General features: G+C 45.7%; 1 protein-coding gene and 1 long non-coding RNA gene across 7 annotated transcripts in view; one reads left to right on the top strand and one right to left on the bottom strand.

Moving 5' to 3' along the window:
* Positions 1-357: 357 nt before the first annotated feature.
* POLR3D (RNA polymerase III subunit D) overlaps positions 358-26,783 on the top strand; it is a 39,662-nt gene continuing 13,236 nt past the window's right edge. Inside the window, exons 1-9 of one of the 6 annotated variants that reach the window (XM_034432924.3) lie at positions 358-551; positions 1,373-1,538; positions 4,228-4,271; positions 6,442-6,593; positions 8,077-8,201; positions 9,683-9,857; positions 11,601-11,863; positions 12,195-12,347; positions 16,783-19,750. In XM_034432924.3, coding sequence (XP_034288815.1) covers positions 1,383-1,538; positions 4,228-4,271; positions 6,442-6,593; positions 8,077-8,201; positions 9,683-9,857; positions 11,601-11,863; positions 12,195-12,347; positions 16,783-16,905 — 1,191 coding nt within the window. In that variant the 5' untranslated portion in view covers positions 358-551; positions 1,373-1,382 and the 3' untranslated portion in view covers positions 16,906-19,750. Of the gene's footprint in view, positions 569-1,372; positions 1,539-4,227; positions 4,272-6,441; positions 6,594-8,076; positions 8,202-9,682; positions 9,858-11,600; positions 11,864-12,194; positions 12,348-16,782; positions 19,751-26,783 lie in introns of those variants that run through there. The other 5 variants (XM_034432925.3, XM_034432926.3, XM_087875887.1 and 2 more) reach the window with 5 other exon arrangements.
* LOC117674740 (uncharacterized) lies at positions 22,324-23,750 on the bottom strand. The gene is made up of 2 exons (XR_015729405.1): positions 23,607-23,750; positions 22,324-23,558 (listed from the first exon to the last, which is right to left on the bottom strand). It is a non-coding gene; the product is annotated as an uncharacterized LOC117674740 (long non-coding RNA).

Below are 26,783 nucleotides of genomic sequence, written 5' to 3'. Positions count from 1 at the left end.
ATTTGAATTGTAAAGTCCAGGGGTCTCCAAACTTGGCCACTTTAAGACTTGTGGACTTCAACTCCCAGAATTCCTCAGCCAGCAAAGCTGAGGCGGAATTCCTCAGGAACTCCAAAGGAATTCTGGGAGTTGAAGTCCACAAGTCTTAAAGTGGCCAAGTTTGGAGACCCCTGGCTAAAGTCAGTCGCTTTTTTAATGATGTCACTTGGCTCGCACTTTCGCGTCCCTCCTCCGAATGGGAGAACACACATTCAATTGCAACGCAGCGCAATATCCGCCCGCGAGAAAAATGGCCGCTTTCCCCTGGCTGGCTTTCCCCTGTCGGAGGGGAAGGGGCGGAGAAGGAGCCATGCCCGCGACAAACATGGCGGACGAACCCCCCCCCCACACACACGCGTAAAACGTGAGACCGTAGGCTTAAGATGGCGGCTGAACGGCTCGCGCATGCGCCCTGAGAAGGAGCCGAGTTTGCCAGGGCAGCTGGAGAAACAAACTTGAACGAGGTCGGAGGAGGCTGAAACCGTCTTGGGTCCGTCAGGAGAGGAGACGAAGTGAGGGGGTGCTTTCCGTAAGGGCGACGTGAATGGGAAGAGGGTGGGTGGGTGGGACACTGGCGAAGCTCTTGCGGATAGGCCGCAATGATTGGGGGGGGGGGGGGTTGGCATCCCTGGTGCTTCTCCTGGTGGCCTCCAGTCCTTTATTTTAGCTCAGGAAAGGACCCTGGACTTTCTCTTCTCGGCGCTAGCCGGATATGTTGGACCATTCTCCGTAGCGCCCTTCTCCTGAGGGGTGGGACCATTGGGGCCCCCGTTGATACCCTAATGAGGGGTGGGGACGATGGGATCTGTAGTCCCTGGGTTAAAGAGCACAGGGCAAGGCGTCTGAAGGAAATGTGTAGGGCGTTGGCTCCACACCTGGAAGTGGTGCCAGCCCACCTCTGGGGGGGGGAGGGTTTCCTGTTCCACGACTACAAACCCCATCCTCCCCAGCCCACACGGGGTACCAGTGGGAGCCTCAGTGGTCCCACACCTGGGAAAGACGCTGCGGAGAATGGGACCCCCGTCGTCCTACACATCCGTGGGAGGTGGGTTTCTATTCCACAACTACAAACCCCATCCTCCCCAGCCCACACGGGGTACCAGTGGGAGCCGCAGTGGTCCCACACCTGGGAAAGACACTGTGGAGAATGGGACCCCCGTCGTCTTACACATCCATGGGGGGAGTGTTCTGTTCCATGACTATAAACCCCATCCTCCCCAGCCCACACGGGATACCAGTGGGCTCCACACCTGGGGGGTGGAGGGCAACGGAGAAGTTTCATCTTGTTTAAAGGTGTTTTTTTTTCTCACCTAACTCTTCTTCTCTTCGGCAGGTCTTGCAAGATGTCCGAAGGAACTTCAAGTGGCGATCCCGAGAGTGGCCGGCCCTCGCTTCCTCCTGCTCGAGGATTAATAGGGAGAAGGACTCCCGCGCCCATCTCGGCAGGCCGCCTGCCTTCCATCCGCTCCCGAGATCTTACCCTTGGCGGGGTGAAAAAGGCAAGGAAGGATCTCTTGCTAAGGAAGTATCTTGCAAGAAGTATTTTTTTATTCCTAGGATGCATGTTAGTCTGTTTGGTGTGGTGGTGAACGCACCAAAGCCAAAAAAACAGAGACCGTGAGTTCTAGTCTTGCTTGGGTACAAAGCCAGCTGGATAATCTTGGGCCAGACCCTCTCGCTCAGTCTTAGGAAAAAGGCACTGGCAGATCCCTTCCGAAAAACCTTGCCAAGAAAATTACATGGACCAGCAGCAATTGCCAGGAATTAACACTCCAAAAACACACATTCACACAATAGGACAAGTTAAGGCTGCGTCATTTTTGCAACTTTCTGACAAGCAAAATCCACGGGGAAATCGGGTTCACTTAACAACTGTGTTATTAACTTAACACCTGTGGCAAGAAAAGTGATAAAATGAGAGAAAACTCACCAGCAATAGAAATAGGTGCAGAGGTGGTTCGTGGCCTTAGAACAGAGTCAGAAGATCATTGAGAGGTGGACAGCTCAGCGGTTCAAAACCCGAGAGCTAAGCCGTGTGATGGAATGAGCTCCCGTCAATTTGTCCCAGCTTGGGCCCACCTAGCAGTTCGAAAGTATGCGAATGCAAGTAGATAAATAGGTACCACTTCGGTGGGGAAATACTGGCGGACATGAAAGAAGCTTCCTCGAGCATCCCCTGGACAATGGTGATGTCACCAGCATGTCAACCCAGAAAATGCCTTGCTAAGCTCTTCCGACATGAACATAGTAGTAGCAACAGATATTTTGGGCTCAGTTGTGGTCATAAGTCGACGGCTGCCTGTATGGGCTCAGGGTAGGGATGGCAATTGTGGCAGCTACATGGAACATTGGGGGGATTAAGGGTGCAGTGGGTGCAACAGTGTTGAAAAATAAGTAGGGCTACATTACATAGGCCAGTGATGGCTAACCTTTTTGCCGTCGTGTGCCAAAAGCGGGGGGAGCATGGGGGGGTCACGTGTGTGTCCACACTGATAATTCAATGCGCCCCCCGCGCATTCGTGTGTGACCCACCCCCCACCCCCCGCTTTTGGCCTGGTGCGCCTGGTGCGCCCGGTAGGCCCATTTTTTGCCCTCCCCAGGCTCCAGAGGCTTTTTTTGGAGCCTGGGGAGGGCGAAAACAGCCTTCCCCACCCCTCTGGAGGCCCTCTGGAGGCTGGAAACAGCCTGTTTGCCAACTTCTGGTGGGCCCGGAAGGCCTGAAAATCAGCTGGCCGGTGCATGCATGCGTGCTGGAGCTGAGCTAGGGCAATGCTCGCGTGCCCACAGATATGGCTCTGCGCGTGCCATAGGTTCGCCATTACAGACATAGGCAAACAAAGTTTTCTCCCCTCTCTTCCCTCCCAAGTTGGAGGTAGAATTTTAGGACTTACCTAACCATTGCAAACTTGAGGCTGCACGATTATGTTCGCCTTTTTCTTTCAAAGTGGTAAACAATGTGTTGATTTGCAGGGTTTTTTCCCCCCAGAAGTGTAAGAGAAAGTGCACGGATTATATGTGCCTTTTTTTGAGATAGGAGCCTCTTACATTTTTCTATAGTTTCCAAGCTTATTTCTGTGGAGAACAGTTTTGCTCTTTTTACTGCACGTAAAAGTAGGGGTGAAATATTGATTACGTGGAACTCTTCTAATGTTTTGGTTCTCCTGTGAAAGCATCAGTTTCTGTGCCATTCCTTGTTCCAGGCCTCATGTGACATGAGAGTTGATGAGTTATTTAGCTCAGAGAGGCAGTTCATCACCAAATCTCCATTTAGTTAAAAAAAACAAAACAACCTAGAATAATAAAGCTAAGCATGCTGACTTTTAATTACAAGATAAGGACACTTCTTTTCAAGAAAAGCAGGATCTCTTTATTTCTAAATATTTGGCACAGATGTTATCTGCATGAACATAGATTGCTGTGGTTGGCAAAACCTGTCCCACTTTTGGTCATTATTAAGTTAGCCATGAGGAATGCTAACAAACGTGAGAGATGGGAAATTGCTGATTTGGGAGTTTTATTTCATTAAATGTTTTATCTCATTCAGTTTAATAGCCGCGATTCCTATTAACTTTTAAAAAACAGAAACAGGCTATTCTCTGGATTCTAAATGTTCCTTTTGTTTCTTTGAATTGGTTATGCAATAACCAAGCTATCTGGAGGATCGTGAATTGGCCGTTTATGTCAAGGATATTTGATTCTATACGTAAACACTGCATTTTTATGATATAGAGTGATCAATTTTACTTGATGTCTTCTGACTGCTGGTATTCAAATATTTTGAGATGTTGGCATTTGTTTTGGAAAGAGAACAAAGAGAACATGTCAATTTTGATTAAGATGAAAGCATACCTTGGAGCCAAGAGCTTCATACTGTACTGTTAAGGAATTCAAAATATTTGCTGCCCCTAAATACTGAAACATTTTAAAAGAAGCATCTTCTCCAAGCAATGCAACTGTGAAGAATGCTAAAAAAAATATTTTCTTCCCTCAGAAACGTGAGAATCTCAAGCATATTTATATATTTTATTGTAAACTACCTCGTCACCTCAAAGTGAGATGAGTAGCTATATAAATCAAATCAAATAAATATTGGAGTTTCAATTTTAGCACACACTGTACTCTGAAAATTGTCATAAAGAAAACATTGTGCTTAATCTATGCTTGTTCTCTTTTCTTCTTTTTTTTTAGAAAACCTTTGCCCCTAACATCATTAGCAGGAAAATCAAAGAAGAGTAAGTTCCCTTTCAATGCTGTTTTCATGGAATGTATTAATATAAATGAACTGCTTAATGATCAATAAAGCACTTAGAAGACCTGTCTTAATATGTGGTTTCAGCCAGGGGTGGATTTCATTTGATTTAAATCAAGTCAATTTAAATCACGATTTAAATGAAACGATTAAATCACGATTTAAATTTAAATTGAATTAAATCAAGTTGATCTAAATCACTAGTAAAAAGGCTTGATTTAAATCAGCGCGATTTAAATCATAATTTTTAAAGAGCAACTGTCATCTCTGCTACACCTTTGACCCACTGTTGACTCACCAATAGTCCCAGTGTTGCAGAATATACAGCCTCATGCTACATAACTAAGCTCCATTTCATGCTGAATAAACTAAATTATTTATGTATCTTAAATAGAAAACTATCTTTAGATAGTTTTTTTTACTTCAAAAGCATTTTATTAAAATTAATTTGATAAAAATAAAAAAAAATCTGATTTAAATTTTAAAAAACCAACTTTTTTTAATCAATTTTTATCTACCCTGGTTTCAGACTTAACTTAAAGTTATGTTCAGGTTTATAACGCTTGTTAGATCTCAGTTACTCTAAAACCTTCCCTTGTGTACTATCTCCTGAGATGCTATATTTTAACATTATTTGTACTGTTGATCAAACCTATAATTTTGTTCTAAGGGCTTATTTGGTCAATTTCTTGAGTTATTATTTGGGGGGAAATGAGCATACAGTAGTTTAAAATCTTACTGTCCTTACCGAAGAATAGTTCTTGCACTGTGCTTTTCGGTTGTCTTATTTGCTTTCTTTGGATAATATAGTTGTAGCTTTTTATGCGTGGATGGGAGGGATAGGTAATTAAACTGTAGTGTGTTTCTCATTTGCCCAGGCAACCAGTTGTTAATAAACAATTAAAACTACGTGGTGATTTTATGGAAAGATACAGACCTTTAGAATGCTTGAGTCTTTTTTCACAAGTTGTTTTTGTTGATCTTTTCCTTTATATACCGTATTTTTTGGAGTATAAGATGCACTTTTTTCCCTCCTAAAAGAGGCTGAAAATTTGGGTATGTCTTACATTCCGAATGTAGCCCTGTGAGGTGCCCAAAATGGCTTCCTGGAACAGCTGCTGGCTTCTCTTACCCCTTCCGCGCTTTGCCTACTTTAGTCACTGGAGCTCCTTCCGAGGATCAGATGTGCTTTTGAAGCTGTTTATCAGCCCCAACACGAGCGAAGGGATCTTCCGTGCTTTGCCTGCTTTTCTAATTGCTGCTCCCTCCAACAATCAGCTGTGCTTTAGAAACACAGCCCCAACCTCAAAATCAGCGAGCGAACTAATGTGCTGGGACTAGCCAGATGAATACCTGGTAGGCAGAATTCCCCCCCCCCATTTTCCTCCCCAAAAACTAAGGTGCGTCTTATACTCCGAAAAATGTGGCAGTTTCTTTCTTTTTCCTTTCCTTATCTTCTTTTTTCCTCCCCTGTCAACTGCAACTTTCAGCTATCTATTCCCATCAATTCTCCCTGCTCTCCGACCCCTCCTAATTAACATATGAACCTTTTGGTCACAGCCTCCATCTTCAGTATGAAATTCTGTCATAGGAAGTCCTATCCTTCGCTCTTCCTGCATGTCTGAAAGAGGTTCAGTCATGAAATCCTTATAAAGCTACTGATGCAAAGGGCCTTTTGGATATTTTGGAACCTTTAAGTCCTAAAGACAAAGGGATGCGGTAGTACAGTGGCTAAGATGCTGAGCTTGTCAATCGAAAGGTCGGCAGTTCAGCGGTTCAAATCCCTAGTGCCGCGTAATGGGGTGAGCTCCCGTTACTTGTCCCAGCTTCTGCCAACCTAGCAGTTCGAAAGCATGTAAAAAATGCAAGTAGAAAAATAGGGACCACCTTTGGTGGGAAGGGAACAGCGTTCCGTGCGCCTTTGGCGTTGAGTCATGCCGGCCACATGACCACAGAGACGTCTTTGGACAGCGCTGGCTCTTTGGCTTTGAAACGGAGATGAGCACTGCCCCCCTAGAGTTGGGAACAACTAGCACATATGTGTGAAGGGAACCTCTACCTAAGTCCTAAAGACAGAGGTCTGGCAGCTCTCATTGAGCAATTGAATACATTTGTTCTGGGTTTTTTTTTTTTGTTTTGTTTTTTCTCGTTAGGCCCAAGGAGGACCTTTCTGCCCTGAAAGAGAAGAAGGACCGCGATCGAGATCGGCAACGGGAAAGTCATGGACGAGGCAGAGGGAGGCCAGAAGTTATTCAGTCGCACTCCATCTTTGAGCAAGGCCCAGCAGAAATGATGAGGAAGAAAGGTTTGGGAATGATTAAGTTGGGGCAGTCCAAGGGTGACTGTTTGGGCTTTTAAATTTTCACTCATCAAGCTTTCCTTGAGACTCTTAACCCGCTGGTCCCCATCCTACCAGCTTCAGCCATCCCAGTAGACTTGTGGAATAGGATGGGATCAATTAGTAAAATCGGAATGTGTTGTATCTGATAGAAAGCTTTTAAGTAACTATGATAAAGTACTTAGTGCATCTTGAGGGTTGGCGTAAAAATCCTCAGCATCAGAGCTGGTTGGGCAAGTCCATCAGAGAGGGCAGAGTTCAGTGGGGGTTATTTGGGATGGACAAGATTCTCTGTGACATCAACTCTTGACACCTATAGATTGGATTCCTATTTTTCTGGCTGGTAAAAACCGCCAGAATGTAACAGGAAGCTGGGTTAGGCTTGGTATTCAATTCGTCCTCAGGTGAACGGGTGATGCTTCCCTACCCTAAAACTCTTGGCCAAACCAGATATCCTGGAAAATGATTAATCTGTCTCCAGCATGTTCCATGAACAGAGCTGTTCCATTGATCATACCAGTAGTGGCCAAAATTGTGCAAACATTTTGGGAAATGGGTATTTTTGAGGTTTGATGGCTAATAACACCACTTTTTCTTTGAGTTTCAAGATAATCCTGTTCCACTGCTGGAATGGCCTGGGAATAGTCCAGACCTTAACCCAATGGAAAATCTATGGAGTCCACTAAAGAAACTTGTTAGTCAGAAGTGACCCAACAGTAAAACCCAGTTAATAGAAGCAATCCTACATTCTTGATTAAATTATCTTTCCATTGATATATAACTTTATGGTACTATTCCGAAAAAAGTGGTGTTATTAGCTAGTTTTAAAAAATACACTTTTCCCAAAAGGTTTCTACAATTTTGGCCACTACTGTAAATTAACCATGATGTCCTCCAGAATCTTCTTTTTCCTTATTCCTTCTTGAGTTTTCTTCTCTCTCCTTGTTTGCATAAACACATATGTATCCATTTATGATTCTAATAAAGCCTTTTTTTAACTTATTTTTTTAATGAAACGCCTGGCGTGGGTGACTTGGCCATCCAGGATCTCCTCGGCTGTGCACCATAAAGCTGCTGTCAAGTTTCCGAAAGATGCCCTAATTAATTCATGAGCCATGATCCAAACTTCAAAGGAAATATAGTCATTTATTAGGAGCAACATTCCGGCAATACTGGGATGCAGTTAGGACTGATCCCACGTAGATTTACGTTCCCCTATGACCCTGTCTCTCCCCTCCTCTGGCCATGTCATAAATCACATTCTCCAGTTAACCACTTTGGCCAGCTGTGAAACCTAACACCCTCCTTCTGATTGCGGTCAGGAAGAATGTATGGAATTCACTTCCGTTCTCCCTCCCTCCTGCTCATGGCAACTTGAAAGCTTTGCAAGTTGACATCTGCATTATGAGAGGTGCCACTTGCAGTGATGCTACTCTTGCTTTTTGTGCAGGTACCTGGGATAAGTCTGTGGATATGTCCGACTTTGGCCCATCCCACATCATCAACATAAAGAAAGAGAAGAGGGAGACGGATGAAGAGACTAAGAAGATCTTGCGCATGTTGGAGAAAGATGACGTGAGTTTGAGAAGGGCCAAACTTGGAAGAACCATCCATAAACTCCTGAAATAATATTTATTTATTTTATTTATTTAATTGGACTTATATGCCGCCCTATCTCCACAGGACTCAGGGCGGCTTACAACAATAAACAACACAAAGTCCATGATAAAATTGACAAAAAATCCAATAAAACCCCATTAAGTTAAAAACCCCATCAGTCTAGGACGGCTAGATGAAATAGCCACGTTTTCAGCCCACGGCGGAAGGAGCGAAGGTCGGGGGCCACCCGGAGCTCCAGAGGGAGTTGATTCCAAAGGGTGGGTGCACCTACAGAGAAAGCTCTCTCCCTGGGGGGTCGCCTGCCGACATTGTCTGACCGACGGCACCCTGAGTAGGCCCTCCCTGTGAGAGCGCACCGGGCGATGGGAAGCTGTTGCTGGCTGCAGATGGTCCGCCAAATATAGACTTTATCCTCATAGGACTCAGCCTCTAAGGCAGTGTTGGCGAACCTTTTTGGCACCAGGTGCCAAAATGGGAGCACGCATACACGGCCAAAAACTGGGAGAGCAACCACCTATTGCGCATGCGCGCGCCGGGCAGATGATCTTCCGGTTTCCTGCACACACATGCACACCAGCCACTTGGTCTTCCGGTTTCTGACGTGCATGTGCGCGCAAAGAGCAGCTGGCCGGTGCACACACATGTGCCAGAAACCAGAAGAATAGCCACCCAATGCTCATGCGTGTGCCGGGAAGATGATCATCTAGTTTCTGGTGCAAGCACGCACACCGGCCACCTGGTGGTTTGGTTTCTGGTGCTCCCGCACCACTTTTTTTTGGGGGGGGGGAGTAGTCCCATAAAATGATATATCAATGGAAAGATAATTTAACCAAGAATGTCATGCAATAACTTTTATGAAGGATGTGCTATTAGAATAGCAGTTACGGTATAAAGAAGAAAAGTGAAACACGTAGAAAAAAGGAGATATACAAAAAATATCACGTCAGTTAATAGTTGCGAATCTTTTAGCATGAATTACAGCCTTACAATGTCTTCCCATGGAGTGAACCAAGTCTTTTAGTTCTGCAGCTGTTCTGATGTGAAACCAAGATTGAATGATGGCTTCTATTAACTGGGTTTTATTGCTGAGTCGCTTCTGATTAACAAGTTTATTTAGTCGGCTCCATAGATTTTCAATTGGGTGAAGGTCTGGGCTATTCCCAGGCCGTTCCAGCAGTGGAATAGGATTATCTTGAAACTCCCCCCCAAAAAAGTGGTGTTATTAGCCATCAAACCTCACAAATACACTTTTCCCAAAAGGTTTCCACAATTTTGGCCAGTACTGTACATTAAAAAAGTAGGAACGATTTAAAAAAAAAAACCACATATCATTGTCCGGAGAACAGACTCTTGGGATAGCATGCAAAATAGTCTCCAGGAATGGTTCTCTTTTTTTTTTTAACCTGCCGTTTTCTCTCTCCTTTCTTTGCTCCCAGTTCCTGGATGACCCAGGCTTGAAAAATGACATTCGAAACAAGCCGGTTCAGCTGCCTCTGGCACATTCTGGTTGGCTTTTCAAGGAAGAAGGGGACGATCAGGAAGACGGCAAGCTATTGAACGCCAGCCATAAAGAGGAGGAGCTGGAAACAGGTGGATCTTCTTCAGTGAAAGGTAGGTAGGTGGGCTCAGGTTGATCTGGAACAGATGAGTGAGCAGCCTTGGAGGCCATCTTTTTCTTTGGATCTTCAGGGCCGCCACACTTAGTGCTGTGGGAAAGTGGGAGGAGGGTTGTATGCAGTGATGGAATTCAAACTTTTTTACTACCGGTTCTGTGGACATGGCTTTGTGGGTGTGGCAGGGGAAGGATACTGCAAAATCCCCATTCCCATCCCATTCCAGGGGAAGAATACTGCAAAATCCCCATTCCCTCCCCACTCCAGGGGAAGGATACTGCAAAATCCCCATTCCCACCCTATTCCAGGGGAAGGATACTGCAAAATCCCCATTCCCTCCCCACTCCAGGGGAAGGGTACTGCAAAATCCCCATTCCCTCCCCACTCCAAGGGAAGGATACTGCAAAATCCCCATTCCCACCCTATTCCAGGGGAAGGATACTGTAAAATCCCCATTCCCTCCCCACTCCTGGGGGAAGGATATTGCAAAATCTCCATTCCCACCCCACTTGGGGGCAAGCCAGAGGTGGTATTTGCCGGTTCTCCGAACTACTCAAAATTTCCACTACCGGTTCTCCAGAACCTTTCAGAACCTGCTGAATTTCACCCCTGGTTGTATGGAGTTGGTGGAGTTATATAGCCATAACAACATTCTTTTCTCTGGGAGTCAAGGACGTTCCGCCTGCACCTGGAGTGGTGTGACTGGGAGGCATCTCCAGTTGGGATGGTGGATTGATTGAACCATGTGATGGGCATGTGGGTGCAGGAGAAGGGACTTCGACTTTCCTTTGGGTGGGGAAAACCCAGGAGCTTTCAGATTCGGGTTGCCCCAGCTGTGCCCATATGACCTCTCTAATAAAATGGAACTTTGAGGAACCTCTTGCCTCGGAGTCTTACTTGGCTGGTGGTGTTACTCAGAACCCTGACAAGCAGATAAAGTGGGCATTTTGCAGCCCTGAAATTATATGAGGACCCTGTTCCCTCTTAATTTACTGCAAGAAGAGAAGAGTTGGGGTGTGTATGATGGCAAGAGGCTACTAAGGGGACAAACCATGAGATATGGCTGTAGTCATTTGGTATTGTTGTGACCCTGACTCCCGAGCCTGTCCTAACAGAGGAAGAGGACTCAGAAGGTGATGGGGAGGAACTGATAAGTCCTCCCTCTCCAGGACCCTCCTCTCTGGCAATGCCTCAGTTTCCATCCGAAGGCCAAGAGGAACAGCCTGGGATATGCCAGGAGGAAAGCATATCAGAACAACAACAGATAGGGAGCGAGGATGATGAATCCTGGCTTGATCCCAGGCAGCGTCGGAGGGAGAAGCGTGCACAGCAACGAAAGAGACGTGGGAGGGCCATAGATTGAGCTGAGTCACTGAGCCACACCCCACAAGGAATAAAAGTGGGTGTGATTGCTCTTCAGGCTTTGTGACGATCAAAGTTGAGAGTCACATCGCGTTACCTGAAATCTGGCTTGTGCATATTTGGGCTGGACCTTGGCTAATTTCTTGCTTCGTGGATTACTTTTTGCTACTGATAAACTCTCTCTTGCGAACTGTGAGTGGAAACTGACTTGGCAGGCATTTCGCAGTTTATTGCCAAAACTCTTATCTGCAAAAGTTTCTAGTCTGATTGCTTAATAAAATCTTGGCAGGCGTGCCTGGTGGTGTGCTTGCCTGTGTGGGGAAGGGGGACAGAACAGGTATCCTGTCTCTCTCACTCATTCACTCTCTCTTTCTGTCAGTGAAAGAAGAACCCCACGATGAAGAGGAGACGCCATGCGCCCAGGCTCCAGCGCCCACAAAAAACCCTCCTCCCTTCCCTCATGATGTCTCCCTGGCGGAACTGCTGCCAAAGTTGAGTCTTTCCAAGGAGGAAGAGCTACTCTTCCTGCAGCTGCCAGACACTCTCCCGGGACAGCCGCCCACGCAGGACACGAAGCCGCTGAAAACCGAAGTGCAGAACGAGGATGGGCAGATGATGGTGATAAAACAGGAGAAAACGCAGGTACGGCTCCTGCTGAAACGAGCAGCAGGAATCTGCAGACGCTACTGCAGCGCGTGGGGCGTTTGCGGCTGGAAACGGAGACCTGGAAGTCCGCTGGATGGAAGCCAGGATGTTGGCATTTTGGTAGAAAAACAACGGTGGTCTAACTGTTGGCTACAAATGTACTGTACTTTTTGGAGTATAAGACACACTTTTTCCCTAAAAGAGGGTGGAAATGTTGGTGTAGGATTGTAATTATGTTTTCAGGGAGAGCTCAGAGGGAGTTTCCAAATCCTCTAGTCCTGATTTCTCCCCAGCTCCTCCCTCAACTTGTCCACTTCTGTTTTTCCAGGAGACCAAGGAAGCGGAGAATACCTGCACCCTGGGGGACCTCTCAGAAGGGCAAGTGGGGAAGTTGCTGATCCGCAAATCGGGAAAAGTGCAACTTGTTCTCGGCCAGGTGACTCTGGACATAACTACGGGAACACCCTGCTCCTTTCTTCAGGTATGCCTTGCTCTTGTGGGATATGGCCTCCCTTCAAAGGCCACTTCAAATCCGAAGCGTTCAGAGGCTGTGTACCCGGGAACAGCAATTGCAGGAAACAAGGCAGCTAGAAAAGGGCCGTCAAACTGCTGTTGAGATGATTTGGAAATATTTGTGTTCTTATAGGGCAGTAATGGCTAACCTTTTTGTCATTGCATGCCGAAAGTGCACACGCAATAACTCCTGTACACGTGCCTGCACCCATAATGCGACCCCCTGCGCCCCGACCCCCGTGCTTCCCCCCACCCCTGTGCATGCGCACGCAACTCCCTTCGCGCCCCCAGTGCATGCCTCCCTGCAGCCTCCTGGAACCAAAAACGAGTTGCGTGACCGCCCCACTCCCCGCACTCTCCGTGCACGCATCTCCCGCATGCCCTCCCCACACACATGCGCAGCAGAGACCTGAAAATCAGCTGGCTGGCGGGAGCTGCGCGCAGTGATGGGATTCAAATAATTTTAACAACCGGTTCTCTGCCCTAATGATTTCTTCCAACAACCAGTTCATCAAACTGCTCAGAAAGTTAACAACCGGTTTGTCAGGATTCGGTGTCGTCTCAAATAAACTGCATTTCAAACAAATAGTCCTTGATCAAAAACTTTCATTTATTAGGCACAACAATCAAAACTCAGACTCAGTTGCAGGCAACACTGACTTCCTGGTCCAAACCCTCCCTTTCCTTTCCCCACTGCTCTGCTTCTCATTGGCCATCTCCCAAGTCACTGCTGTTATCTACTACTTCAGCTCAAAGGAATTTCCCCCCTCCCAAACCATCTCCTAGGGGATAGTATCTCCAGGGAAATTAAGTAGGTGAAAAGTCAAGCGTCCTCTTGCCAGATGCCCCCACCTTCTTCTTATGTCAGCACTGGAGTGAATGCAGCTTGGAGCGCTGGCACGGTTCTCCCGAAGGTGTGGTCTAGGGTGTGGTCTAGGCTTAGGGACTTCATAGCCATTAAGTACTGATGGGAGACCCAAAGGTGCTTTTTCAGGAGGCAACTGGACTTTCTTGTTTTGTCTTTTGAAGACGTTTCGCTTCTCATCCAAGAAGCTTCTTCAGCTCTGACTGGGTGGTGGGGAATGGAAGGATTGATATTCCTTGCAGACAGCTGGTCATTTGCGTCCTTTTAGAGGGTCCTTGAAGCACTTGGAGATCTACCTCTGTCCTCAGGGTCGCCTGAGTGGTACTCCTGGTTCCTGTAGTCTGCCATTTTTTTTCCTCTGGAAATCTGTTCCTATTCCCACACCATTTAAAGGGTGTCCATCCCAAATTGTATAGCTAAAAGTCTGTAGAGATTCCCAGTCATCCAGATCATGGTGGTGGTCCCAAAGGCTGGCTTAACACTTTTAAATGTTTTTAACTGGTTTGTCATTGTTTTTAATTACGGGGCCAAATTTATATATATCTTTTTAATAGTATTTTAATGTTTGTATTTTATGTTTTTATTTGGCTGTACAACGCCCTGAGTCCTCAGGGAGAAGGGCGGTATATAAATTTGATATAAAATAAAATAAATAAAATAAATATGCTAGCATCTTTGGGACAACCATGACCTGGATGACTGGGAATCTCTATAGACTTTTGGCTGTTGGGAGAATCTTAATGGATTTGGTCCCATGCTCTTCCAACTGGCACCAGATATTTATTTATTTATTTATCTATCTATCTATCTATCTATCTATCTATCTATCTATCTATCTATCTATCTATTTATATTTATATTTAAATTATTTAAATTTAAATAAAATAAATGTATTTATTTATTTATTTATTTATTTATTTATTTATTTATTTATTTATTTATTAGTCCAATTTATATGCCGCCCTTCTCCATAGACTCAGGGCGGCTTACAATGCATTATAGCAATAGCCTGCATACTTTTTTTTTTTTTTTTTTGGTATATACCTGCTTATTAGGGCTTTCGGCTCCCCCTAAGCGGTGTTGTTCTATACAAAGCTGGCTTATTGCCCCCACAATCCGGGTCCTCAATTTACCTACCTCGAAAGGATGGAAGGCTGAGTCAACCTTGAGCCTGGTGAGATTCGAACTTGCACTAATTGCAGGCAGCTGGCAGCTAAGTGCTAGCACTTAACAGCACTTTAGTCCGCTGCACCACCGAGGCTCATTAGCTCTGACTTTGTCTGCAGGTTTTCCACAAAGCATCTCTTTAAGTCAAGGGTGTCCAACCTTGGCAACTTTTAAGAACTGTGGACAGAGCATGGCTGGCTGGGGGGGTTTTGGGAATTGAAAACCACAGCTCTTCAAGGTGCCAGGGTTGGACATCCCTGGTTTAAGTGGACAGCTAGAAATTATAGAGAAACCATATACATGCAAATACCCTTTGCAAAAAGAAAGAAAAAAAAAAAGAGCTAGGCACTAGAGCAGCGGTCACCAACTGGTGGTCCGCGAGAAAATTTTGGTGGTCCGCAGAAAAATTATTTGCATTTTTAATATTGCACTAAATCCTCAAACTACGGCCCCTGAGACAGATATGTTCAATGAACGTTTGTGTTGCTGCAGAGAGTCTCCCCCTTCAGGGTCTTTTTGTGTGGGTCGGAGGGGGACAGAAATTCTGACTTGGGGTCTGCTTTGGCCTCCTCGTGCAGAGTTTTGGGCGAAGGCTGGAGGGAAGCGGCGCTGGTGGCAAAGAGCCGGAGGATCTTGTTCCAATGGGACTGCATCATGGCCTGGAACTGGCTGACCATCTCAGACTGCTGAGCCTCCAGGTGCCAGTACCTGGCCTTGCACTCCCGCAGGTCTTCCCTCTACTTGGAAAGCCTATGCTCCTAGTCCTCTGTGAGGTGCTTCTGCTGAGCCTCCTTCTCGGTCAGATCCAATTTGAACTGAACTGTTTTGCCAATTCTTTCTCGTGGTGGCTGCTTAGCTCCAACGACTCCTTCCTGTTGGGGCCATAAGGAGCCCGGGCGGGGAGATGAGTTGGCCACACCCACCCAGTCACATGACCACCTAGCCACACCCACCCAGACGGTCATTAGGCAGATCATATTAGTGGTCCGCGGGATTTAAAATTATGAATTTAATGGTCCCTGAGGTCCAAAAGGTTGGTGAAACCCTGCACTAGAGAATGAAAAGTGATGACAGCTCCTTGCTCAAAGTCAGCATGGTGCCAAAACTAGGTTTGGATCAGCAGGAAAAATTCCTGGAACATCCAGGAATCAAAATAGAATAGAATCAATATAGAGAAATGATGCTCTAGGTTGAGAAATAATTATGGTAACGTCTTACTGGTACGGAAAAAAAAAGAATTCTTGTTTATTAATTTAAAAAAAAAAAAATACTCTGATATTATCAGTCCCGAGCTTTCAGGATAGAGCAGGTTTTTGTTTTTTCATTTTGCTCCGGCCTAATTTAAATGATTGGGAATTGTTTATATTTCTAAAGGGCTTTTGCAGGGGGGAATTCAGCAGATAGAGCACCTGGCTGAGACTTCCTACTGTTTCACAAAATCTGTTGCTTCCTCAGACCAGCAAAGGTTCCTGGATTAGGTCTTGACACTTATCGTATTTTTTGCAGTATAAGATGCATCCTTTTCCCCAAAAAAAGAGGGTGAAAATCTGGGTGCGTCTTATACTCTGAATGTAGCCCCGCCTGGCTTCTCAAATGGAAGTTTCAGAGGCTGAAAAAAGCTTCAGAAACGAAGCTTCAGAAAAGAAGCCTCCAAACAGAGCTTCAGAAAAGAAGCCTCCAAACAGAGCTTCAGAAAAGAAGCCTCCAAACAGAGCTTCAGAGGCTTTTTTTCTGAACCTCTGTTTCGGAGGCTTTCAGAGGCAGCAAAAAAAAAGCAAGGCACAGAGCTTACAACCAAGGAACCTGTTGCTAAAATTCACCTCTGGGAACAGCTGATTGGGGGTATTCCAGGAGGCTGATCCACCTGCCAATCAGCTTTTTTCTTATTTTCCTCCCCAAAAACTAAGGTGCGTCTTATACTTCGGTGCGTCTTATACTCTGAAAAATACGGTACTTACTTTTTTTACTTTGGAGAAGCTTTGGAGTAATTGTTCTTCGTCAGTATATTCATGAACTAGAATAGGCATAGCAACAGGTCAGCCAATGGGGGATGGACTGTTTGGTAACTGAAACATAGTATTTGTTGTATGGGGCCATAAGAGACAGTTTGGAGCCTGGGCGTGGCTTAACTGTTCTGTATATAAGCACTAGCTTCTCTCTCCTCCATTTTTCCCTTCTCCATTTTGTGCTTCCATTTTGTGCTGTGTTTGTACTGGCTATTTCTCTTCTCTACAACGTGCAAAACCCTACCGTGGTATTGTATATAAAGACATTTTCTTACGTAGTTGAATCCTGCAGAATTATTTAATTGTGCCTCTGATTGCGTGCGCTGCAACAAACTCTGATGTTCTTTTCTCTCGGTCTCGCAAAGGAGCTGGTGTCAGTCAGCATTGGGGACAATCGGAGCGGCGAGATGATCGTCTTGGGCCATGTGAAGCACAAGCTGGTTTGTGCTCCAGATTTTGAATCCTTGCTGGCGTACAAGCATCGATAGGACTGCTGCAAAACAAACCCTCTTTTGCCAGGGTAGCTGGTGGTTCTGCCTAAACAGCAAGGATTTGAGCTCTTCCCAAAGTGCCTGCTCCTAAGTTGAGGAAGACAGAAGCGTTTCTGGGAAGACTCTGGTAGAAGAGAGGCAACGTTCATGGGAACGAGACTGACAAACATCTTGCTGTCGGAGATTTATCTGGAGCTCTAGAATTTCGGAGGGTAGGGGAAAGAGTCCGAAGGACTTGCTGCGTCCTTCCTCCCAGTTCCATACAGGATGTGACTTGCACCCTTGTAACGACTTTTAATGACTCAAATAAGTGCACGCTACCCGGTGATATGATCCCAAAGAGAGATTGGAAAAACCGTGAGTCTTGGAGCCAAGATTACCTGTTTAAGCAGCTGTTTCCTGCAGATGCTTAGAGAAGATGTCACCGTTCCAAACATCTGCAGGAGATCGTACAATGATGCCTTTTCTCTTTCGCCTTCTGGAGCTTAACTACCACCCAGCGCAGTTAGGAGAAAAGGGTACGAGTGTGGAGAGGTGTGGGAAGACACATCAGACCAGGGGTCTGCAACCTTAAATGCTCAAAGAGCCATTTGGACCCATTTCCCACTGAAGAGAAAACACTGGGAGCCACAGAACCTGGGTGGGCGTGGCCAACTCGATGTCACTCACTTCCACCAGTCACATGACACATACACCCGTAGCCACGCCTACCCAGCCGGTCATTAGGGCAGAGAACCAGTTGTTAAAAAACACCGGGAACCACAAAATCCTTTTGACATCTCTCTCTCTCCCCTCCTTCCCTCTCTCCCCACCTCTCTCTCTGTATCTCTCTATGTCTCTCTCTCTCCCCCTCTCTCTGTATCTCTCTAAGTCTCTCTTCCCCTCTCTCTGTATCTCTCTATGTCTCTCTCTCTTCCCCTCTCTCTGTATCTCTCTATGTCTCTCTCCCTCTCTGTATCTCTCTCTGTCTCTCTTCCCCTCTCTCTGTATCTCTCTGTCTCTCTCTCTTCCCCTCTCTCTATCTCTCTATGTCTCTCTCCTCTCTCTGTATCTATGTCTCTCTCTCTTCCCTTCTCTCTGTATCTCTCTGTGTCTCTCTCTTCCCCTCTCTCTATCTATGTCTCTCTCTCTTCCCCTCTCTCTGTATCTCTCTGTCTCTCTCCCTCTCTGTATCTCTCTATGTCTCTCTCTCTCCCCCTCTCTCTGTATCTCTCTAAGTCTCTTCCCCTCTCTCTGTATCTCTCTCTTCCCCTCTCTCTATCTCTCTATGTCTCTCTCCTCTCTCTGTATCTCTCTATGTCTCTCTCTCTTCCCTTCTCTCTGTATCTCTCTATGTCTCTCTCTTTTCCCCTCTCTCTGTTTCTCTCTGTCTCTCTCTCTTCCCCTCTCTGTGTATCTCTCTATGTCTCTCTCCTCTCTCTGTATCTCTCTATGTCTCTCTCTCTTCCCTTCTCTCTGTGTCTCTCTCTTCCCCTCTCTGTATCTCTCTATGTCTCTCTCTCTCCCTCTCTCTCTGTCTCTGCCCTGGCCGCTTCTCCCATCCCCCGCCGTCGCCCTTACCTTCTCAGGCCAGGCGAGGAGTGACTGGGAAGGGAAGGCGAGGGGTGGGCCAGCAAGTGGTGGGATCACCTGACAGGGAGCCACACAGGGCCCAAAGAGCCGCATGCGGCTCCGGAGCTGCAGGTTGCTGACCCCTGCATTAGACTTTGTCTTCTGCAATCACATCTCCTGTACATCACTTGTCCAGACCACCTCACCACACTTGGTGAGGTTTTTTTCTTAAGGCTACTTTCGTCCTATCTCTATAAACAGCCAGGCGGAGGAAAAAAATGTATCTAGTTGACAAGCTCTGCCATTTCTCGTATTTATAATGCTGAGCATGACAAAAAGCTGCAACGGGGCTTCTTTTACAAATGGCGAAGGCAAAGAGGGAACGTCTCGTGCTTTTAATCCGGCTTTCCTTTCCCTCTACTTGAAGCGGCCAAGCATCGCCGGGCCTGTGGTCCTCAGGGAAAGATTCCTGCAGTGGCAGAGGGGACAGGAAGTCCTGGATGGCGGTTCCTCTGTCTATGAAAAAAAAGGTTATTTCGTCATCAGAAAAGCACATTCTGACCATTATAGCCAAAATGTCTCTCCCCACACTTCTGTCTGGTCTCTGTGTCTGTGTGTGTTTCTCTCTGTCTCTCTCTCCCTCCCTCCCTCCCTCTCTCTGTCTCTGTCTGTCTGTCTCTCTCTCTCTCTCTCCCCCTCCATCCCTCCCTTCCTCTTTCTCTCTCTCTGTTTCTCTCTCCATCCCTCCCTCTCCCTCCCTCTCTCTCTGTCTCCGTTTCTCTGTCTCTCTCTCCCTCCCTCCCTCCTTCCCTCTGTCACTCTCCCTCCCTCTCTTGCGCTCGCTCTCTCTCTCTCACACACACACACACACAAACAAACCTATTGAATTCAATGCTCTGGTTTAAAATGATTCTCCTTTCTCACACTGCCTTGGACTTCAGACACGATGGCAAGGAAGTTGTGGTTTGCTTATCTTTGTTACCTACCATGCTTTGCTAAAGAGGACAATTAAGCGTTTAAAGATTTTTAGAGAGCAGCAGCTGAAGTATTTATGCTGCTTGGGGTTATGTTCTTCACCGCATTTGGGAAATCATAAATCCGAGAAAGCGTACGGTAGCATTGACTACAAAGATTACTTCTCTGTTGAGGCATCTTTTTTTTTTTTTTCAACTGGGTACCTTCATTTGATCTTCTTGGTTAGCCAAATGGGAGAGAGCCACAACTTTGCGGTCAAGTTGTCGGCATGTATTTATCATCTGTATTATCTGTAAATAAAAGTGGACTTGAATGATTCCGTGTGTACAGTCCAAGGAATTTGAATAGGTTTGCACTTTGAAGCGACGAGGTAAGATAACAGGAAAGACATTTTCATCTTACCTGTCAGTGGACACCCAGGCAGGACGGTAAGATTTGATCGAAGCGCCTGGGAAATCGGGAGATTCAAGCAGTTCAAAGGAGTATAAAGGTTTATTGCAAGCTTTAGCGCTCTACAACAGTGTTTCCCAAAATTTGACATATGTGTACCCCTTCTATAATTTTCGTAACGCTGAGTACCCCTCATAAAAAATATATGGTACCCCTGGGCGTACGCGTACCACACTTCGGGAAACACTTAGATAACACTGCAATTCTCCGGTTTTTAAACAGCTCCGCGGCTCAACGTCAACTGTTAATGTTCCCGCAGTTTAAAAATGGCTGAACCCGAGCTGCGCGAAGGATGCGCAGAAGTTCCCGCCATAATGAGTTGCGATACGATGTACGATGGCCCCAGTTCCCGTGTAAAAACTGCGATACGCGCCTATTTCTTTACTTGTTCTGTGGGCGCAGCTCAGCATGGTGCAGTGGATATTCCCACGTGATCCCCACCAAACTCCGGTGCAACGCATACCCCCACCAAACTCTTCCCGTACCCCTGGGGGTACGCGTACCACACTTTGGGAAACACTGCTCTACAAGATACTGGCCAACTAATGGTCGATGGAAATAAGTGGGAGATAAGAATAAAAAGAATTCAAGCTGGTCTGGACTTATCTCTTGTGGGCACTCAGAGACTCAAGATTTATGATATATTTGACGCCTCTCTCAGGCTCAGCCAGGTTATCTCCTACAATATTCCTTATAAAGAGAACGACATAAAACAATACCAAAGAGCCTTGGTAGTACAGTGGTCTAAGGCACCCTGTTATTAAGCTGGTTATTAAGACCAGCTGCCTGCAATTACTGCAGGTTCGAATCTCGCCAAGGCTCAAGGTTGACTCAGCCTTCCATCCTTTCTAAGGTAGGTAAATTGAGGACCCAGTTTGTGGGGCAATAAGCTGACTTTGTATAAATATACAAAAGGATGAAGGCTATTGCTTAGCGCATTGTAAGCCGCCCTGAGTCTCCGGAGAAGGGCGGCATATAAATCAAATTTAAAAAAAAAAAAAAAAGTTAACCATGTGTAAATATTGGTTGAAAATGACAAGAGATTGTGGCGCTTGTAGCAAAAAGCAGCTTTTGGACAATGGAGCCACAGATACTTTGTGATAATTGGGGGCAGAAAGAGATAACTAATGGAGCCAGAAGAAAAAAAACTGCAGATAAGGAACTGGAACTCTGGGAATCAAAAGGTGCCTGTCCCTTCTAGCTGCTTTAAAAAAAAAAAAAATCTGATTATATGGACGTTTTTCTACTCTGCCTTTCAGAATGAGAATTTTTTTTTTTAATCAGCAGATGTTTCATTGAGTTTGGTTACAGAAGGCAATGTTAACACAATAGACCACCGTGGTTCCTGAAACAGAAAAGGCATTGGAGTCTAACAAAGCCGGAGCAAACCAGACTGAGGAAGGCTGCTTTAATGGAAATCACACTTTGCGATTACTGTATTTTTCAGACTATAAGACGCACCGGAGTTTAAGATGCACCCAAGATTTCGAAGAGGTAAACGAGAAAAAAAAAGTTTTTGCCCTCCCCAGCCTCCAGGAGCACTCTACAGGCCCGTTTTTCACACAAATGGGGCCTTCAAAGCAGGGGTGGGTTCTGTTTACCTTTACTACTAGTTTGCAACGGGGCTGCGTGTGCTTGCTTCGTTTGCGCGTGTGCTCTTCTGCGCATGCGCAGAAGCATTTTGATGACATCGGATTTGGTGGGCGGAGCCTACCGCCGGTTTTACTACCCGTTCTATTGGAACCCGGGGGCAACTCACCACTGCTGCAGAGGGCGTGAGGGGCCTGCAGAGTGCTCCTGGGGGCTGGGGAGGGCAAAAATGCCCCTGTTTTTGCGAAAAACGGGCCCATTTCTGACCTCCCAACCCCCCCCCCCGCATCGTGTTTTTGTCCTCCCCAGGCCCCAGGAGCACTCTGCAGGCCTCTCAAACCCTCTGCAGGCCCTGTTTATGCGGAAAACGGGACGCGCGGGACGGGGTTTCGGGAGGCCAAAAATGGCTGTATTCGGTGTATAAGATACACCAACATTTCCACCCTCTTAGAGGGATGCTGGTGAAAGTGCGTCTTACACTCCGAAAAGTACGGTAATTCAGCAGTTATGGCTAAGAGAGAAACCAATGTCCTTTACAGGGTTCCTCTACGCCTCTGCTGATATTTTCATTGATATTTGGCAACAAGAACTTTGTCCAAGTTTCCTTGAGCGAAGAGCCCTTAAAAGTTCAGTGTCCAGGGATACTGGCTTTATTACAAGCCAAGGAGAAACGGTCCAATAAAGAGCCTTCTTTGCCAGCATAGTTGTAGAATTAAGCCATTTCCCCTTAACGAAGTCCCATTTATTTATTGCATTTGAAATTGCCCATCAGCAATTTCAGCCTTCGCGGAGAAGTAGAAGTAAACAAACGACAAAGCAAGATAGAAGTAAACAAATGGCAAAGCGAGATTATAGGCTGCAAAATAACTGTATTTTGGGGGAAAATCTCTTTATAAATGTTTTCAGGAAGCCTACTAATCAAACAGCTGGCAGCATCAGAAATAGAAATTGAAGCCGTCAGGAATGGATTTGAAAAGCGTTCGTGTACTGTATATGGGTAGGACTAGAAGATCTGTCGAGTAAATCCAGGGTGGCGTCTAGGGAACAGGATTGCTGAGGGTGACAGGCGAGCAGATTCAAGACATTCTTGGAAAGACTCATAAATGTGAACCAGTCATGAGTAGGACCTTCCAGAGAGCTGCTACCGCCTGCCTCCAGGAGCCGTAGATGGAAGTTTATTCTGAAGTGCTCATTCAAAGGTGAAGTTTAAGGTCATCGGGTCTGAAATATCAGCCACTTTCTTAGACTTCCTTAGAAGTTACCAGGATCCACCTCTCTTTTGCATGCTCTTCAACTGGATGGAAAGAAAAATGTCATCCTTTGCAAACTGGACTGGTAGAAGCAGCCGGTAGCCGACGTGATATTGGAAGCTTGTTGCATATTTATTGCCGTAAATGCTCTTCGATGTACTTTGCTGTCTGGAAAGCTTTCAGATTCAGGGTCCCTCCTTGAATTCCCTGCATACCAATGAGGATTAGGCAAATCGGATTAACCAGGACCACAGCGATGGCATGGGTGCAGTTGTCCTTCTTATCCTCGTGGTAGACCTTGGTTCGGAGGTCCATTGTATGCTGTTGGGCGTCTGTATACAAATTGTCTCGTATGACCAGACATTTGTGGCCACCCAGAGTCAAACCCTGAGTGAGGAGTATGTTTCTGTTCCTACCGAGGAGAGCTTGGATTTCTGGTTTGGTTATTCTGGCCAAGATGCCACCTTGGTGGGCACGTAAGACCTGCTGCTGTGCTACAGAGATAACCGCGGCATCACAGCACAGCCCATCTCTCATGAAACTGTTGATACACCCTTGCCAAGAAGTCATTTGGTGGTTTGGGGAGGGTTGCATTTAAAGGCACCTTGTAGCTGCTTTGAAAAAAACACCCAGTTCTCCTTTTTAGAGTAGGCCAATTTGGCTCTTCTGAAACTTGAAGGTAGGTAGGTAGGTAGGTTGGTTGGTTGGTTGGTTGGTTGGGTTGGTTGGGTTGGTTGGGTTGGTTGGGTTGGTTGGTTGGTTGGTTGGTTGGGTTGGTTGGTTGGTTGGTTGGTTGGTTGAAAATCTTCTCTTCGTCACTCAGTATACCTGTCTCTAAGAAGATGGAACATTTGAGGCTAAAACAAGATAATGGCTGCTTACTGCGTCTACTTCCATGCACTGTTGATGGACATATCTCAAAAATAACTTGCCGTCAAGTTTTAGGACACAAACCCATCAAGCAGTTACTTGATCTTTCCCAGAGTAGTCTTGGATACAACTATTTAGCGTTCCTTCACAGGCTCCAAGCTGTTCATTCTAGAATTCTGACATCTCTGTAGAATTCTGACAATTCTGAATTCTCACTACCTACGTTTCCTGTGATATCATAATGCATCTTTTTCCTGGAGGAATCGAAACAGCTCAGTTTGTTCTATGTGGATGGGTTCACAGCCCATCATACTTTTAACTGACAATCATAGCCTTTGTGTCTGTATCTGACAGTATACAAGTTAACAAAATTCTCCTTTTGAATCAGAAGACTTGGGATCAGGGCTGAGTCCCTCAAAATACAATACAGGGGTATTGGAATTGTGATTATTGTAATTCCCACATCAAGGCTACGAAGCATGCTTGGGTTCCTAATTGCCTATTAATTGCTATTGTTGAGATTTTAACTGAAGTTGATTTAATTGTTTCTTCATGTTTTTTTATTTAATATCGGCCACCCGGAGTTGCATTGTTCAAATTGGGTGACCATGCAGTGGCGAAATCCAAATATTTTTACTACTGGTTCTGTGGGTGTGGCTTGGTGGGCGTGGCAGGGGAAGGATACTGCAGAATCTCCATTCCCACCCTACTCCAGGGGAAGGATACTGCAAAATCCCCATTCCCTCCCCACTCTTGGGGGAAGGATATTGCAAAATCTCCATTCCCACCCCACTCGGGGGCCAGCCAGAGGTGGTATTTGCCAGTTGTCCGAACTACTCAAAATTTCCACTACAGGTTCTCCAGAACCTGCTGGATTTCACCCCTGCGACCATGTAAGTTTCATAAATAAACAAGTAAACAGGTATTTTGAAAAGCTCCTTTTTCTGGACCAAGTTCTACCTTGCAGCATGTTACAACCACAGTTCCCCAGCTGGTTTCTTAAGTGGAATCTAGAATTTAGGCAGTGGTGGGATTAAAATAATTTAACAACCGGATCTTTGCCCTAATGACCAGCTCGGTGTGTGTGGCCATGGTGTGTGTGGCCATGGTGGGCGTGGCCAAGGGGTTTGACAGGCAGCACTCGGTCTCCTGCACCCCCCTGGGAGCAAAAATGGTCCGCAGGGGGGATGTGCCCCCCCGTGCACTGTTTTGGGCCTAGTAGGCCTCCCTGCAACCTCCTGGGAGCAAAAATGGGCCGCGGGGAGGCACTTGACCCCCCCACCCCATTTTGGACCTAGGAGGCCTCCCTGCACTTACCTAGAAGCCAAAATGGGGCGCATGGGGACTCCTGGAAGGGGAGGGGAGGGGTCAGCCAGCAATTTACCGATTTGCCTGAACCGGCTGAATCCCACCACTGAATTTAGGATTGCTTTTATGATGGTGCATTTATTTATTTGTTTGTTTGTTTCCATTTCTATACCGCCCTTCTCCAAATAGGACTCAGGGCGGTGAACAGCCAAAGTAAACAGAACATACAAAATTTAAAAAACAGTTTAAAATAATTAAATATTTTGGCCGTAAATTAAAACAATCCAATTTAAAATCAATTTAAAATTTAACTCAAGCCAGCCCAGCTAGTTGAAATAGATAGGTTTTCAGGACCCGACGAAAAATCGGAAACATTTAGTTCCTGCTTCCTGTTTCAGTGGCTCAATGGGAGGCTTTTGTAGGTTGAATAGGGTTTGGGCTTAAGCCCCCAAAGGAACTGAGTCTTCTTATCTTGAAGCCCTAATGTTTTAAGAATTGCAAGCACACATTAGCACGCTACATCCTGCAGAAAACCTGGTATTTGGCAGACCAAATCTCAGGCAAAAAAGGCAACAGGTGCTGTAAGGAATTCGTTCCCCAAATGTTCAGGCCAGACTCCACTTAACAACATCAGAAGCCCTCTGACCATGAGATGGCAGCAAACAACCACCAACGAAGCTGAAACCCAGTACTTAGGAAAGGAAGAAACCAGGTTTATGAGGAAGTCAAGTATCATTATCCTTGTATCCACCACTTCTCATTTTCTCCTACTTGAGAACAAGTAAGTTACCAGCAGCCTCCTCTTAACCTCTTTTCTGGGCTCTCCAGAGGTATCTCTGATGGCCACTCTTTAAGAAAGTCCTTCACGTGATTTTCTGCATTTTGAAGTGGAAGAAATCTTCAAATGCTGTATTGTAAGATGCACTCTCCAGATTTAAGAGGAAAAAAACCTTTGGTATGTTAAATTCTAGTTGGAAAAAAAGCAGAAACAGGGATTGGAACTTTTAACTGAGGCTTAGTGGACTCTCCAAAACTTAAGAGGTATTCTATAAGAAATAAAAAACTACGACTAATTCAAATTATTAATCTTGTAAAAGGTAAAGGTAAAGGTTCCCCACGCACATATGTGCTAGTCGTTCCCGACTCTAGGGGGTGGTGCTCATCTCCGTTTCAAAGCCGAAGAGCCAGCGCTGTCCGAAGACGTCTCTGTGATCATATGGCCGGCATGAGTAAACGCCAAAGGCGCACAGAACGCTGTTACCTTCCCACCAAAGGTGGTCCCTATTTTTTCTACTTGCATTTTTTACCTGCTTTCGAACTGCTAGGTTGGCAGAAGCTGGGACAAGTAACGGGAGCTCACCCCGTTACGCGGCACTAGGGATTCGAACCGCTGAACTGCCGACCTTTTGATCGACAAGCTCAGCATTTTAGCCACTGAGCCACCGCATCACTAATTAACCTTGTACACATTAACCTCAAACACATACACAAGTGCGTGCAAAGTCACAGGACAAATGAAACTTTAATAAGTAATCAGTGTAAGAGTAAAACCTCTAATTATTTCGATGTGAGTTGTAGCAGTCCTTTTTCAATGTTACACCCAACTACAGATTTAAATTTAAAAAAATACGTTAGTAACATTTCTATCCTAAATTGTATATATTGAATATATTTCTCTCTCTCTCTTTTTGCCCTCAACATTCTAAGCTATTTAATAGACTTTAATAATTTTACACATGTTATACAAACATCAATGTATGCAAACAATACAATGTGCTAAGATTTATACCAGTGTAAAAGAGGAGAAAAAATTATGAACTTTCCGAGTGCTTATATATGAAGAATGCTAAATCGGAGAACCTCTCAGTGAAGTAGGATTGA

The sequence above is a fragment of the Pantherophis guttatus genome, chromosome 9, assembly GCF_059756535.1.
Source record: "Pantherophis guttatus breed Tessera chromosome 9, ASM5975653v1, whole genome shotgun sequence".
In the NCBI taxonomy this organism is placed as follows: Eukaryota; Metazoa; Chordata; class Lepidosauria; order Squamata; family Colubridae; genus Pantherophis; species Pantherophis guttatus.
Note: the sequence above shows the minus strand (reverse complement) of the source record. Positions and strands in the feature narration are given on the sequence as shown.